At 44.4% G+C, this 14,831-nt stretch overlaps 1 protein-coding gene across 1 annotated transcript in view; it reads left to right on the plus strand.

Annotated features, from left to right (window-relative positions):
* The window catches only part of VPS13A (vacuolar protein sorting 13 homolog A), a 322,609-nt gene that overhangs the window by 69,546 nt on the left and 238,232 nt on the right, over window positions 1-14,831 (plus strand). Inside the window, exons 15-16 of the mRNA XM_050945432.1 lie at window positions 1,794-1,929; window positions 12,329-12,423. Coding sequence (XP_050801389.1) covers window positions 1,794-1,929; window positions 12,329-12,423 — 231 coding nt within the window. The remainder of the gene's footprint in view (window positions 1-1,793; window positions 1,930-12,328; window positions 12,424-14,831) is intronic.

Raw genomic sequence — 14,831 nt, forward strand, 5'->3', positions numbered from 1 at the left:
GACATTTTTTCCCAGACTGATCTGAAATAATCAGTTTAATTCACTGACTGCGGTTAATCCCTCTTTTTAACACATCATTCCGTTGTAAGTGTAAAACATGTTTCAATAAGAGAAGTTTGTTATCCAAAATAGTTAAGATTTTTTTAGTAAAAATAAAGTTTTTTTAAAATTGTTTGTTTAAATTGCAGTTACCATCCTAAAACAACGTGACACAAATCATGAGCAAAGTTAATTAATAAATAAGCAATTTATAATTCTCCATTTTCTAACATGCTGAAAATGTACAATTAAGAATCTGACAATATTAAGCTACATAATTGCTTCTTATAAATGTTTATAATTAAAACTAAGGTTTAGTAATGGTTATTTTTAGTAAAAGTCATAAGTCAAGGACAATAAATAAATAATTCACAGCCAGTTACCTGTCCATGACTTTTACTATAAATACTCCTGACTAAACCTTAACTGATCCTAGGGTACTGCTGCTCGGGTGGTTTCCGGGGCCAGGTGCCCGCAGCCATTCCAGCAGTGGCCGGTGTGGCTGGCCCTGGGGCCGCCCGAGCGGCTGGCTCAGGGGCCGCTCCAGCAGCGGCTGATGCAGCTGGTCCCGGATCTGCCTGAGTAGCTGGTACCGGGGTCAGCTGCAATCTCCATGACAGGCTTGCAGCCTTAGTTATAGTGAACCATCCTAGGTAGCGAAAAGATGTACCAAATCTAAAATAAAGGGTCTGTTTGGTTGTAAATCAGTGTGTTTAAGCAGTTATATCAATCAATGAGAGTACACCTTTCTTTAGGGAAAAAATGAACTATAAATGGAAAAGCTGATTCATTTTAATTATTTAATTCAAGATTTTCCACTTGATTTCATTTGTCTGGATTTAAATCAGTCCACGCTTTGGGGAAAAAAGCTACAAACTAGATACAAACTATGTTTAAAAATGTTATTTAGGTAGCAAAGTCAAGCACTTGTAAATTAAGGGATGCTAGCTTTCCAGTTGCCTTAATTTTGCTTCCGTGTATAGGAACCTTAATTTTGCCTCACTGTATATGAAATATGATGAGAACAGTCTTTAAAAACACAAACAATTGCTACCTTATTTAGTGCACAGTTTGGATGGCCAGCGAACCAGAATGGAAGTTGTATGAGCGAGCCTAAATGTGGCCTATTCTGGCTTTGTAGTACTTGACTTTATATCCTAAATAACTTACATTAAAATTAACATTTTATATGTTATATAATAAATATATTAAATTGTCATGGAATATTTTTTGTAGCTGTTTGAGAGAAGAATGTCTGTCTTATGTGGAAATCTTATAATAGAGGCTTTTGGTGACTTGAGAGAGATTAATTTCCTTCCAGTTATCCCTCACTTCAGTGGGTTGCCTTTATGAAAACGGAGAGATATTTGATATCAGGCCTACAGTGTGTTTCAAAAAATTGTAGCAAGTATACAGATGCTCCCTGGGTTACACAAGACCCGACTTGCACAAATTCGCACCTACAGAAAAAGTTTCATAAACCAGAAATAGGATTTTTGAATTGCGGAAATTTTTGCATAATGTATGGGTGTATGTTTCCGACTTACGCAAAATTCAAGTTACACAAGGCTTTCCGGAATGGAACCATTGCATAAGTCGGGAGGCGTCTCTATAAGCTAATAAATAAGTATCACTTTTGTCATGAAGTCATCCCTGTTGTTCTGGGGCATTGGAGCATGACTTGTATTTATATCTTTTACTTGCTGTCTAACTCATGTATAGAATTTTAACTGTGAACTTTTTTTTAATCACAGGTAACTAAAGCTGGATTAAAGATTTACAGACCTGGGGTAAAACAAGATGATGAAAATTCTGGTGGTTGGTTCAGTTGGATATGGGGTTGGTCAGGAGAAAAAAACGATGAGAAGAAACAGGAAATAAAGGGTGCAAGTATGTCCATTTTATTTTAGTAGTGGAATTAATTTTCTCTGTCCATAAATAGGACTTGATGGAAAAGCTGGTCTGTACCAAAGAGTCTTGAGTTTTTTGTAATGTTGTTCCCATTGGAAGATGCCTGAAAATCTTTGTCAAGTATCAGGGGGTAGCTGTGTTAGTCTGTATCCACAAAAACAACAAGGAATCTGGTGGCACCTTAAAGAGTAATAGATTTATTTGGACATAAGCTTTTGTGGGTAAAAGTGCATCTGAAGAAGTGAAGTTTTTTACCCACGAAAGCTTATGCCAAATAAATCTATTAGTCTTTTAGGTGCCACCGGACTCCTTGTTGTTTTTCTGAAAATCTTTGTTGTTAGGCTTTCTTCTACCATTATTGTCAAGGATATTATTGCACATTGAGAAGCCTCTAGGTTTCTAATTGTACTTTTATAAAACTTTCCTTTTTTTTCTTTGGGGTTTTCCTCCCTTCTTTGCCATTCTTGGAATTTCTGTCAACCTGCTGTACTAAGAATGGGGAATTGGAGAGATGACTCGGATAGAAAACATCAGTTACTACAAAGTAATTTATTTTATTTTTGTTCACCCTAATTTCCTTCATAATCTGGTCATTTTATATATTTTATTACAGTGCAGCTCACTTAAATGGTTATCTGGTAGATGACCTGCAAAGGCTGGGGGAAGCTAAGCCAAAAAACCTTTTTCTTCTTTGAGTGATGTCCCCATGGGTGCTCCACTGTAGGTACAGCTGTGCCTTTGCATCTGGAGTTGGAGATCTTCAATAGCAGTGCCCATCGGACTGCACATGTACAACTCCCCTCCCCTGTGCTGTGCGTGGATAGTATAAATCGTGCTGTGCGGTATGACCGCCCCTAGTTCCTTCTCTACCACCTGTGGTCTGGAATAGAACAGTTACCGAGAGCCCTCTTTGCTATGCAGATAATCTCTTATCTGTTTTTCCCTCTCATAATTAGTTAGCTCCTTCATTTTCTTTCATCCTTAAAAATTTTTTTTGTTTGTTGTTTTTGTTTTCCCTAATTCCCTCAGGGAAGCCATTCCCTCACCTTTATGCCTTGCTCCTCCAGGTTTAAGCAGTGTGTGTCATGCAGGGCCACCTTCTCTATAATGGACAGCCACACACAGTGTATCCATTGCCTGGGAGAGGGCATGTTTCCCAGAAGTGTTCCCACTGTCTGGGCTTAAAGCCAAGAGCAAGGAAAGACAGGGACCTTAAACTCAAACTATTCCTCATGGAAAAGTCCCTGTGACCAGCCTCGGACCCCAGTTTTTACTCCTTACCGGAGAGACCCTCACGCACAGCAAAGTCATCTGCCGACCCTTGTTTCCCTTGCCCGAGAAAGGGAAGATCATCCTCTGACCAGGCTGACATGAAGAAGAGAGCGGTCCCTTGCTCAGCTCCTGCAGTGCCAACTGCAGGAATGCCATCCCCGGCTAAAGCTATGCTGCTAACGGCATCTGACAAGAGGCACTAAGCTGCTCCTAGGCTGATTACCTCAGCCCCTGAGAGTAAGTCTAAGGACGGTCCCCAGGCGAAACAGCAGCTATTGGCACCACCTCCTGTTGTGAATGACCGAAGCAAGCCCTTTACCTACTGAGTGGCTCTGGGTCCATTTCTGGCACTGAGGACACTGTCGGCACCGGCACTGGCAAAACAGCCCGCTCCAGGAAAGCCCTCCACCCCAATGCTGCGCACGGCACTGAAGCTCTCAGCTCCAAGAAAGACTCCAGCAAGGTTGCAAACTTCTACTAAAGCTATGGCTCTGTAAAGCTGTCTGGCACCATCTGCTGACTCTTTTGCATATCACACCTAGCCACCATGCTCAACGTGGTCACTGAGGAGAGATCACCCACAGGAATTTACACAGCTGTCAGATCTCACTATATCTGAAACTCTGGATTCTCCATTCCTCAGACAGGAGGTGTTTCAAGTTTCACCCGCTTCTCAATCAACACACTCTTTGTGCTCTCCCACAGGGACAGCACCTCCTTTCCTTTGTGATGTTGAGGAGGACAAGGGTGTTTATCAAGACTCTCTTGCCCCATCAGCATCAGGGCAATTGACATCAACTTACCAGCCTTTCCCTGCCGAAGTTCAGGGCACCTAGCCTTCTCAGGGGCCCCTATGGATGCAACCATATATTTCCTTCCCCCTAAATGGCCATATTGGGACCCCTGGATCATGTATAGGGCACAATTAAGTAATCCTCCACCGCTGTAAACACAACGGCCTCCATCTATCCCCTCCTCAACAATAGGGTGACCAGATAGCAAGGGTGAAAAATCGGGACAAGGATAGGGGGTAATTAGCACTTAGATAAGACAAAGCTCCAACTATCAGGACTGTCCCTATAAAATCGGGACATCTGGTTACCCTACTCAACAATGTCTTGGCTTCCAGAACCACGGTGTTGGAAGTTTTTCCCACAGTGGTATCTGTAGGGGACCGGCTCTGGCGCCCTCTGGAGTGACAGGCATATGCACCGGTGTAAGAGGCGCCACCAGCTCCCCCCTCCTTCAGTACCTTCTTACTGCCAGGGACGGTGCTGAAATGTCTCATTGTTTCACAAGCTGTCCTGTCTCTATTGTGTCTAGTGGTGAATTTGTTTCATATAGTTGTTTAAAGTTGTATAGTTAATAGTTCCCTTAGTGTAAAGTTAGAAATAGTTAGTCCCGTGCAGGACTCGGCCTAGGTATTGGGCATGACCTGGTCCCCGGGCTTCAAACCTTGTGACTGTTGCAAAAAACCCATGCCAGTCAATGATCCCCTTAGAAGCGACCTGAAGTGTTTAAGGGAAACCCACGTGAGCAACCCGTGTTGCATCTGAAAGCACGTCAGGCTGCAGACAAAAAGGAGCAGGACATTCATCTCCAAGCTCTCCTTGTGGAGTTGGCCCTTGCACCAGCTTTGGAGCTGATGAGTCAGACTGCGTCAAGCACTGTGGCCTCGGTATGGAGCATGTCACTGTCACTGACCAGCACTGATCCCCATCCCTGGTACCGGCTAAAAAGCAAAGAAAGGCTAGGTGGGGGCATTCTCCTATGTCATGTAAAAGGAAGGAGAGAGCCGGAAGAGAGCAAAGATCTGCATGGGGAAAGTATTCCTCGCCCCAGGCTCCAACTCCTGCTGATCTGTCGCGCCCACTTCAAGACCAACCCTCCACCCCATCCATGCGGGTGGCCTTTCAGGCTGCTAAGGATATACTATTCCTTCCAGTGCCATCCACGCTGGCTGCTGAAGTGCCCCATTTGAGGGGTAAACCTGCCGTGAGATCGTTCCAGTGGTGTCTATCAGTGTGGCACTGCTCCTCGCTGCAGGGGGTGCCCTGTCAGCGCTCACCTAAAGAGCGCCACCAGCCCCTGGATGTGGGTCAGTTTACCTGCCAGAGTTCCCAGCGTCAGTCCCTGAACTCTAGGCAGCGTTCCCTTGGCTCTAGGCTTTGATCCAGTGTCTGGTGCAGACCTGCAGAGGCACAGCACTAGTCCCCAGAGCCCTGCTGCCAAGAGTGCCTAAGCTGCTCTCTCAGCTCATGTCGTCGGTACGGTTCACCATGGGCATGTCACCAGTCTCCGACATGTCGGTCTTCTCGCTCCCTTCCTGATCTATGGAATGGCACTGCTCTCTAAGTGTGAGGTGTCACTTGCTGGGTTCCATCGCCAATCCACTGAATGTTGCCTCTGGTCATCGGGGTTGTGGCACCGAGAGCCTTCACTCTCATACAGGTCCTCAATGGAGGTCCACAGCCAAGCGGTCTTAGTATCGTCCTGGTGCCCCAGACAAGTTTTTCTCTTTCTCTCTCTTCCCCCCGCCCCCCTGCGCTCAGGCTCAGACAGCAAGAAGGAGACCCTCTCCATGGGCCAGGGCCACCTACTGGGGCATTGGCATTACTCTTGGGGTTATCAGTGGCAGCATGGCCCTAGGGCCAGTGGCTGGCCCCCTGGCAACTATGGAACCCCTGGGGATTTCCTCACCCATTGCAGGGGCATAGGTCAGTCTCAGGGACATCTGATAGACTGTCAGCGACAGTCTCCTGCCCACCCGACTCAGATACAGAGTCAGAGCAGACTTTCCAGGGCCAGCCAACGTTTGCCAAGGCTCCCTTAGCAGAAATGGTGGAGTTGGCAGACCCACCTGTGCCTACATCCTACTCATCTTTGCTCGATGAGGTGATAGCAGGGCCATCTCACGCGGTTCCCCAGGATGATGCAAGGGCTCATTAGGAGCTTTTGAAGAGGGATGCTTCAAACCTGGGGCTGGGAGTCGAGGAACTGGCGGAGGCCTCAGACTCCCCGTTCAATGTGCTAAATGCAGCAGCCCCCTCAAAGGCGGCATTGGTGGTGTGCGAGGGAGTGGTGAAAATTACTAAGGCCCTGTGGCAGACACCCTCCTCCCTGCCCCTCCGTCTCCAAATAGACGGAAAGAAAACACTTTGTCCTTGCAAAGGGGAATGAGTATCTTTATTCCCACTCTACCCTAAGCTCACTTACGTTGGCAGCCAATGAGCGTGTTAGCCTGGGCCAACTGGGATCGATGCCTAAGAACAAGGAAGCAAAGAGGCTCAACCTCTTTGGTAGAAAAATTTATTCTATGTTTAGCCACTAGCTGAGAGCGGCTAATCATCATGCCTTACTTGGCTGTTATGATTTTACTATTCGGCAGTCCATGTCCAAGTTTATGGATTTGCTGCCAGAGGAGTCCAGGAAGGAATTCCTGGCTATCCTCAGAGAGAGCAGCCCTCCAAGTGGCCTCAGATGTGGCAGACTCTGCGGCCTGGACCATGACTTCTGGAATTTCTATGAGGCAGCTGTCCTGGTTGCAGTCATCAACCATATCGATGAAGGGTCAACAATCCATCCAGGACCTCCCGTTCAATGGCCTGGCACTGTTTTCAGAGCAAAAAGACAGTAAATTACTTGGAATGAAAGATTCTAGGGCTACCTTACGCTTCCTGGGCCTATACACATTGGGGCTAGCGAGGAAGCGGTTTAAACTGCAACAGCCCCACAGGTTTGGGAGCCAACCTTCTGCAAAAAGGGCAAGGGCTATAAATGCTGGCAAGGCCATCAGCTGTCACCCTTAGTTTACTCGAGCTTCACCCATAATCAACAGGTAACAAGCTGGCATTTTGAGAGTGCTCTCGAGAGTGACCTTCCAGCCTGTGTCCTGGATCCTACTCCCCTGTTATTTTCCAACCATTTGTCCTCCTTTCTCTCTGCCTGGGTTTCTCTAACATCACACCAGTGGGTCCTAAGCACAGTAGCAGGGGGATATACTCTCCAGTTTATTTCTGTTCCTCCCCCATCCCTCTTCAGGGACCCTTCTCATGAGCATCTGCTCGCTCAGGAGTGCAGAGCCTTTCATATATTGATATTTCATGGGCATGGGCAGTTCTTACGTTTCATAGTTAGGACCGCCCTTTGCCAATTCACAGTGCTCCCTTTTGGCCTAGCAATGGTGCCAAGGGTGTTTACAAAATGCAGGTTGGTGGTGGTGGCCTGCCTCAGATGTCGGGGTACCCAGATTTACCTGAACCTTGACGACTGGCTCATCACGGGCCACTCCAGGGTCCAGGTCTGGTGCAGCATAGAGATGTTGCAAGCCACTTATCAAGCTCTGGGCCTGTTGATAAACAACAAAAATCAGTGTTGATCCCAGTCCAATGGTTAGAGTTTATTGAAGCAGTACTTGAGTCTATGCTAGCCAGAGCTTTCCTGCCAGAGGCCAGGTTCAGGGCAATGTCAGATCTGATTGCCAGCAACACTGCCCATCCACTCACCATGGCCCGGGTTTGCCTCAGACTAGTGGGGCATATGGCAGCATGCATGTACATTGTCTGACATGCGAGACTCAGGCTGCGTCCCCTCCAGATGTGGCTAGTGTTGGTCTGCTCCTGGCCAGACATCACTTACACAAGGTCATCACAATCCCTTTGCGCGGGTACTTACCTCTCTGCAGTTGGGTCCAACTTGATTCTGGTGTTGGAAGGTGTGCCGTTCATGAGCCCGTGGCCCGCGGTCTCCCTGATGTCGGATGCGTCTGACCTCAGTTGGGGAGTGCATTACACTGTGGACTCAAGGGCTATAGTCTCGAAAGGAGCTTGCATTGCATATAAATGTCAGGTTGCTCAGAGCCATCCGCCTGGCTTGTGGTGTCTTCCTTCCCCAACTGTCTGACCAGGTGGTGCAAGTGTTGATGGACAACATGGCCTCTATGTTCTATGTCAACAGGCAGAGGGGAGCTTGATTGTCAGCCTGTACCAGGAGGTCCTCTGTTTGTGGGACTTCTGCATTCAGCATGTAATCCACCTGAAAGCCTCACACCTCCCCGGCATCCAGAACAAGCTGGCGAATCGCCTTAGAAGGTCCTTCTTCTCTCACCACAAATGGTCCCTTCACTTGGAAGTTCTCAGAATGCTCTTCCAGAAGTGAGGAGCCCCTCAAGTGGACCTATTCTCCACCAGACAGAACAGAAAGTGTTATAAGTTTTGTTCTCTCTAAGGCCTCGGCAAAGGCTCACTATCCGAAGTCTTTCTCCTGTCTTGGTCAGGGGACCAAGTTCCACTCATCAGCAAAGTCCTCTTAAAAAACAAACAAACAAGAGGGGACAAGGCATAGGCCATTATGATCATCCCAGCATGATCTTGCCAATGTTAGTTAAGCATGCTCTGCAGTCCATCCTGGATTACCTGCTTCACTTAAAGCACTAGGGTCTCGCCTTCTCTTCAGTCAACATGCACCTGGCAGCCATATCAGCCTTCCATCCTCGCGACCAGGATAAATTGGTGTTCTCGCATGAGATGTCGATCAGGTTCCTGAAAGGCCTTGAAAGACTCTTTCCATTGGTCCGAGACCCAGTTCCCTAATGGGACCTCAGCCTGGTTTTCTTCAGGCTCACGAGTCCACCCTTTCCCACTTGTCGTGGAAGGTTGTATTCCTTGTAGCTATTACCCCAGCAAGATGAATCTCCGAAATCAAAGCCCTCACTTCGAAGCTCCCCCCTACACGGTATTTTACAAGGACAGGGTCCAACTGCAGCCCCATCTGGACTTCCTGCTAAAGGTGGTGTCGCATTTCCATGGCAACCAGGATATCTTCCAGTGTTTTGTCTAAAGCTTCACACGACCAATGAGGAGAGGCAGCTGCGCACCAAGTCCTTCTGCAGATTGACCCAGCTCTTTATTGCGATAGCTGACAGGATTAAGGGCCTTCTGGTGTCCTTTCAGAGGACTAGAGTTTAAGTAGAATTTTTCCATCAAATAGAGATCTAGTCCTATGCTGGGATTTGAATCTAGTTTTCTCAGGGTTAAGGGTCCACCAGTTGAGCCCATGGCCACTTGCTCTCTCATTCATCTTATTATGGAGGTGGCTTTACTGATGGCAATAACAGTTGTCAGGAGAGGATGAATTATACAAGCATAGATGGCAGAACCGCCTCATACAATCTTTCATAAGGATAAAGTTTCAATGAACCCATCCCTAAATTACTTCCATAAGTGATTTCAGAATTTCAGTTAGTTATTAACTTGAGTGTTGTTTTGCTATCCCACATGCAGATTAAGGAGAACAAAAACTACACAGCTTTGATTAGTGTTTCTCAAGAAGCAGTCTGTGAACCAGTGCTGTTCCCTGTGATCTCCCTGACACAATTTAGAAAGGCAGTAATCTGGTCCCTGGTATCAAAAACCTTGAGAAACACTGCCTTAGAGGTACACAAAGCTCTTTAATTCTGTCATGAGAGAACTAGGCACTCAGAATATCTATTGTTTATAAAAGAGAGTCAATGATTATGCTGTCTTAGCACATAGGAATTCTAGTTTGATCTCCTTGTGTATCAGACTTTATCAGCTGAATGAAAAGATGCCATCTGATGAAATAATGGATCATTTCACAAGAATTCAGTCTATTTTGGTGGACTTTCTCAGGAACTTATGTATTCAGACGATTTATAAAGTAACATCTATCCATGTGTTCACTCAGCACTATGTGATGGTACAAACTTCAAGAGATGATGCCAAGATGGGCAGAAGTGTGCTATGGTTGCTATTCAGCTAGACACCTGGTACCCACCCCTTTCAATGTCACTGCTTGGAGGTTGCCAGCAATGGAATATGTATGCAGACAATCACTCGAAGAAACCTGTTACTTACCTGTACAGGAACTGGTGTTCATTGAGATGTGTTATCTGTATACGTGTTCCACGATCCACCATGCACCGCTGCTGCTCAGAATCTTAAACATTGGGTTCTGTTGGTGGCTAAGAAATGAGTGCAGTTGGGGAGCTCCCTGACTTCATGTCCTGGATGTGAAGGGCACATGTGTTACACCAACGTACTGCTAGCTAGAAAAGTCTCAAGCTCAAGTGCACTGGGTACCTGCTCACAAATAATGGAATGTGTATATGGACAGTACATCTTAAGAACACCAGTTATTGTACAGGAAATAACTATTTTTAATACAGTGTGTTAGTACTTTGGGTGAAGTATCTGTACACTGTCTGCTTATAATTTCTCTGCCAGGTATGCAAAGATTTTCCCAGATATTCTCTGGCCAATCTTGTTACCCAGACATTACTGTTCCCTCACTTGAAGCCTTGTTTCCTGTCCTACCACACACTCTGTTCCATGAACTTAGTAAGTCATTGACTCCTCAGTCAGCTGCACTCTCAGGCTTTGTTTTCTAGCCAGCCTCTCAATCCCTGGTTCCCTCCAGGCACTCTCCCTCTGCTTAAGCCTTCAGAAAGGGAACCATTCTGTTGCAACTTAAGTTCTGACAGATACCAAAGATGCTGCATATCAGAGCTCAGAATTCTTCTCTCCCAGTCAACTTTATCCCAGTTCTGTCTTCCCCAGTTCTTGGCAATTCTGGGATGCAGTTAAACACTAAAGCACTTAAAACTGTAATATTAATAGCTTAGTAATGAAACTTTGCTTGTTGGGTCACTTTAAAACTTGATAAGTAACTTGTGGCAATCTTGTTAATAACTATAACATTTCATTAATAACATTTGTGAAAACTTCCAGATATTCAAGTATATAGAGATCCATTATGCATGTGAAATAATTGACTTCTTAAATATTTTCTGTAGTGAAAAGGCCGTGGCTGAAGAATATTGAATCTGTTATAAAATCTAAATCAGCTATTTTTGGATTCAATACCATATGAAAGTTTAGCTTCTAGCTTCTAGATTCTTCTCCTAACAAGTTTTAGCCAAACATTTTCAGACAGATTGCTTTATCCAATCCAGTATTGGGCAGTGGCATTAGAAAATGATTTTCAAATCTCAGTGTGAAACCTTAACTGTGAAACCACTATGTTGCCTCCATGATTAACTCTTCCATTTTTATAGTCATCAGTACTTCCTTTGACTTGAGGGAGGTTGTTTTCATAATGTCTTACAATAGGTTCTGTGCAATAGACAGATGTTGCCACTATTCTTTTTTCCCCGCCTTATGAGGATAGGTTGGAACTAGTTCTGAGTCCACAAACCTACTTTGAAATATATTTTAAAGCCTGATTCTACAAACGTGCATTAATTAGCACTTCATTTATCTGGGACTACTTGCAAGAGCAAGTTCTATAAAGGTTTGCAGAATCTGACTCCGAGAGAGAGTATTCTTGAGAAATCCAGAATAATCTTTCACCCACAATAACAGAGCACCCTACCTGGTTTAAGTCCTGGATCACTAAAGACTACAAATCCAAAGAAGGGGAATGGAGTTCTGTGTGGTGTTATAAAACATTTTGTTACACATTTTCATGACCATAAGTATTTAAAAAACAGCCCAGTTTTTTGTGTATCACTTCGTTTTCAAGCTCAATAACTAATTAATCTCCTGTATGTGGGGGTGTCCAATTAGCTTTTGTTAATTGGAGAGACATGCATATAGCTCTGCATGTCAGGGGTAGAATTAGACCTTAGTGCAGGGGTAGGTAACCTATGGCACGTGTGGCACTCACACTGCCCGGGTCCTGGCCACCGGTCCGGGGGACTTTGCATTTTAATTTAATTTTAAATGAAGCTTCTTAAACATTTTAAAAGCCTTATTTACTTTTCACACAACAATAGTTTAGTTATATATTATAGATGTAGAGAAAGAGACCTTCTAAAAACATTAAAATGTATTGATGGCACGCGATACTTTAAATTAGAGTGAATAAATGAAGACTCAGCACACCACTTTTGAAAGGTTGCCGACCCCTGCCTTAGTGACTAGTTCAGAAGAAACCATAAAAGGTCTTTGTCAAAGGTTGTGACTTCTGGCCATCTCTTGCATAAAAGTATTGTGTAGTTGGAGGTATATAATGTTGTGCAAAGACAACTGCATTTTTTTTAGGAAATGCATACTGCAAATATGATGAATGTTTTATAATGTGACAGGTCTTGAAGAATTGATGACACTGGAAGAAAAGGCTAAACTCTATGCAGCAATTGGGTATAGTGAAACAGCTGTTGATCCAACGTTGCCAAAAACAGTAAGAAAGATTTGGCTATCTTATTTGATCAGCAAACATTTTAATATGTACCATATATAAATATAATTAGCAGTTTTACACTGAAAAACAATACACACAATTTGGGATCATTTATACATTACTTTGATCTCTTAAATGTCTGTTTTCATTTCTCCTCCCTCTTCTCTTACTTATTTGAACTATTGTGTGGTTTTTTTGTTAATTTACTTTCTGTTGTGATTTGCTCAAAAAGTTTCTTCTTCAGCTGGATATTATCAAGTGACATTGGGATCTTGAGGATGATATTTCGAGGAATTCAAATCTTCTTCCCATATTTTTCTTGGAGCTTGTCGTCAGAAAGTTTTAATGTATTTTTAAAGTGTCAAGCTAGAATAAAATCACACTATTTGCGTATTTAAAAAAATACTTTATTCCTTTGAAAAAAGAGCTTGCATATTTGTGTTCATTAAAATTTAGAAATTATTCAAAATAGGGTATGTTAATAACAGCCAGTTTTCATGCTTCTAGTAGTTTGGCAAAGTTTTACGTTTGTTTTTTGTTTTTGTTTTTTTTGGAAGGCTTCTGTGTATTCCCACTTGTGAAATATGGTGCCCCTGGTGACAAGCTGTGGAACTGCCTTGAAAAAGCAGTGTCTGTTGGATGATACATGAGAGATCTTGTGTGAACGTTGATGTCATTCCTCTACTTTACATAAGGGCGTACCCCCCACCCCCCCTTGCTCATATTCTTTTCCCACCACTGCAGAGAGCGCCCACAACTTGACACTTTGTCCTTAGGCTAGGTTTTTGCATAGTCTCTCTTATTTGCTAGTAGTGAGTTTGTACAGAATAGTATAGGATAATTTTGCATACTTAACTTGCCTTTGTCCCCTCATAGGCACCATCTTGGGCACCCTAAAGGAGTCCTGACCCAAGACTTGTGAATCGGACTCATGCCCTTCCTGACATCAGAAAGAAAGTCATGAAGAGCTGGAGTCACTTCTGAACAAAATAGCCAATGCCTCATTCATAGAAGTAATCTTTTCTTCCTTCAAATATGCAAAAATCTGCCCAGCACTGAAACAACCTTGCCTGGATACTTCAGTTCTAGCAATCATTCACTGTTCTAGCGACCCACCCATTCCTGAGCAAGCTCATACAGAAACTATCAAAAGGCCAACTACAAGCTCATCTAATTGAAGCTAACATTTTTGACCTGGCACAATCTGTATTCAGGCCTTTCAGAATGGAAACTGCTTTAGTGACACTGATGGATGATTTCAGCTGTCAATGAATAGAGGATAGAGATCCTTTCTCATCCTGCTGGATATGTCTGCAACATTTGACACTGCGGAGGTTCATGAGTAAGGCCCTGAGAAAATCAGTTTTTTTTTAATTCATGGCTATATCATGGATAATGTACAGAATTTTGCAGAATGTGCATGGTCAGCAAATGTCTTTCACCATCCACTGAACTACTGCAATTTTTCATAATGTCAGAGCAGCAGTTTGGGTGGGGGACTAGGTGGCTGGTTTTATGCCAGGCCAGTAGCCAGTGCTGCTGCCTCTTGGAGCACCTGCAATGTGCGCCTTGCTTCTACTTCCCTACTGTTCATATTCCAAATGGTGGCAGCACTGGCTATTGTGCCTCAAATGAAAACAGACATTGAGTCCCGCTCTGAACTGCTGTTCCCAACATTAGACACACTGAGCATAAGACCACTGTGTGAGAATGCCCAATTCTGCCTCCCTGCTGTTGGTAAAATCATGGCGTTGGGCTAACTATGTGATTTTTATGCAGTCCATGAAGTTGAAGACCTAGCTTTAGTTATTCATTTCTTCACCACCTCTTGAATGTACTATAGCAATACCTTGGCATGAAACATTCAGCACTTAAAGTCCAGTACAAAGTGCTGCACCGCATCTCTTCAGAGCACAGGTTACTGTGAGCCCATCATATCTGTTCTTCTTAGAATGCTTTTCTGCATCCATTCCACATTAGGTGTGCGCGCGCCCTGTGCACGGGTGTCAGAAACTTTTTCCCTTAGCGGCTCCCGTCGGGTCGGCAGGGGAGCCCGCCAGAGCAGTTCCTCCACGCCAGTGCATATATACCCCTGCCAACCTGACCTCCCTTCAGTTCCTTCTTACCATCCGTGGTGGCGTTGGAACAACTCTTCTCTTGCTTGCAAGTGATCCCTTAGTACAGTTGTAACAGTTATCAGTAGTTAGCAGTTATCTGTAGTTAATAGTTATCAGTAGTTAGCACTTCTTAATAATAGATAGTTAAGTTTCTTTTGTTTTAGGTGTCTGGAAGTTGTTTCCAGCACCAGCCCTGGGCTTTGGGGCATGCCGCAGGCCCAGGGGTTTAAGGCTTGTGCCACGTGCCGCAAGCCTATGCTGATCAGTGATCCCCGTGACTTGTGTCTCTGT

This window comes from Gopherus flavomarginatus, chromosome 3, assembly GCF_025201925.1.
Source record: "Gopherus flavomarginatus isolate rGopFla2 chromosome 3, rGopFla2.mat.asm, whole genome shotgun sequence".
In the NCBI taxonomy this organism is placed as follows: domain Eukaryota; kingdom Metazoa; phylum Chordata; order Testudines; family Testudinidae; genus Gopherus; species Gopherus flavomarginatus.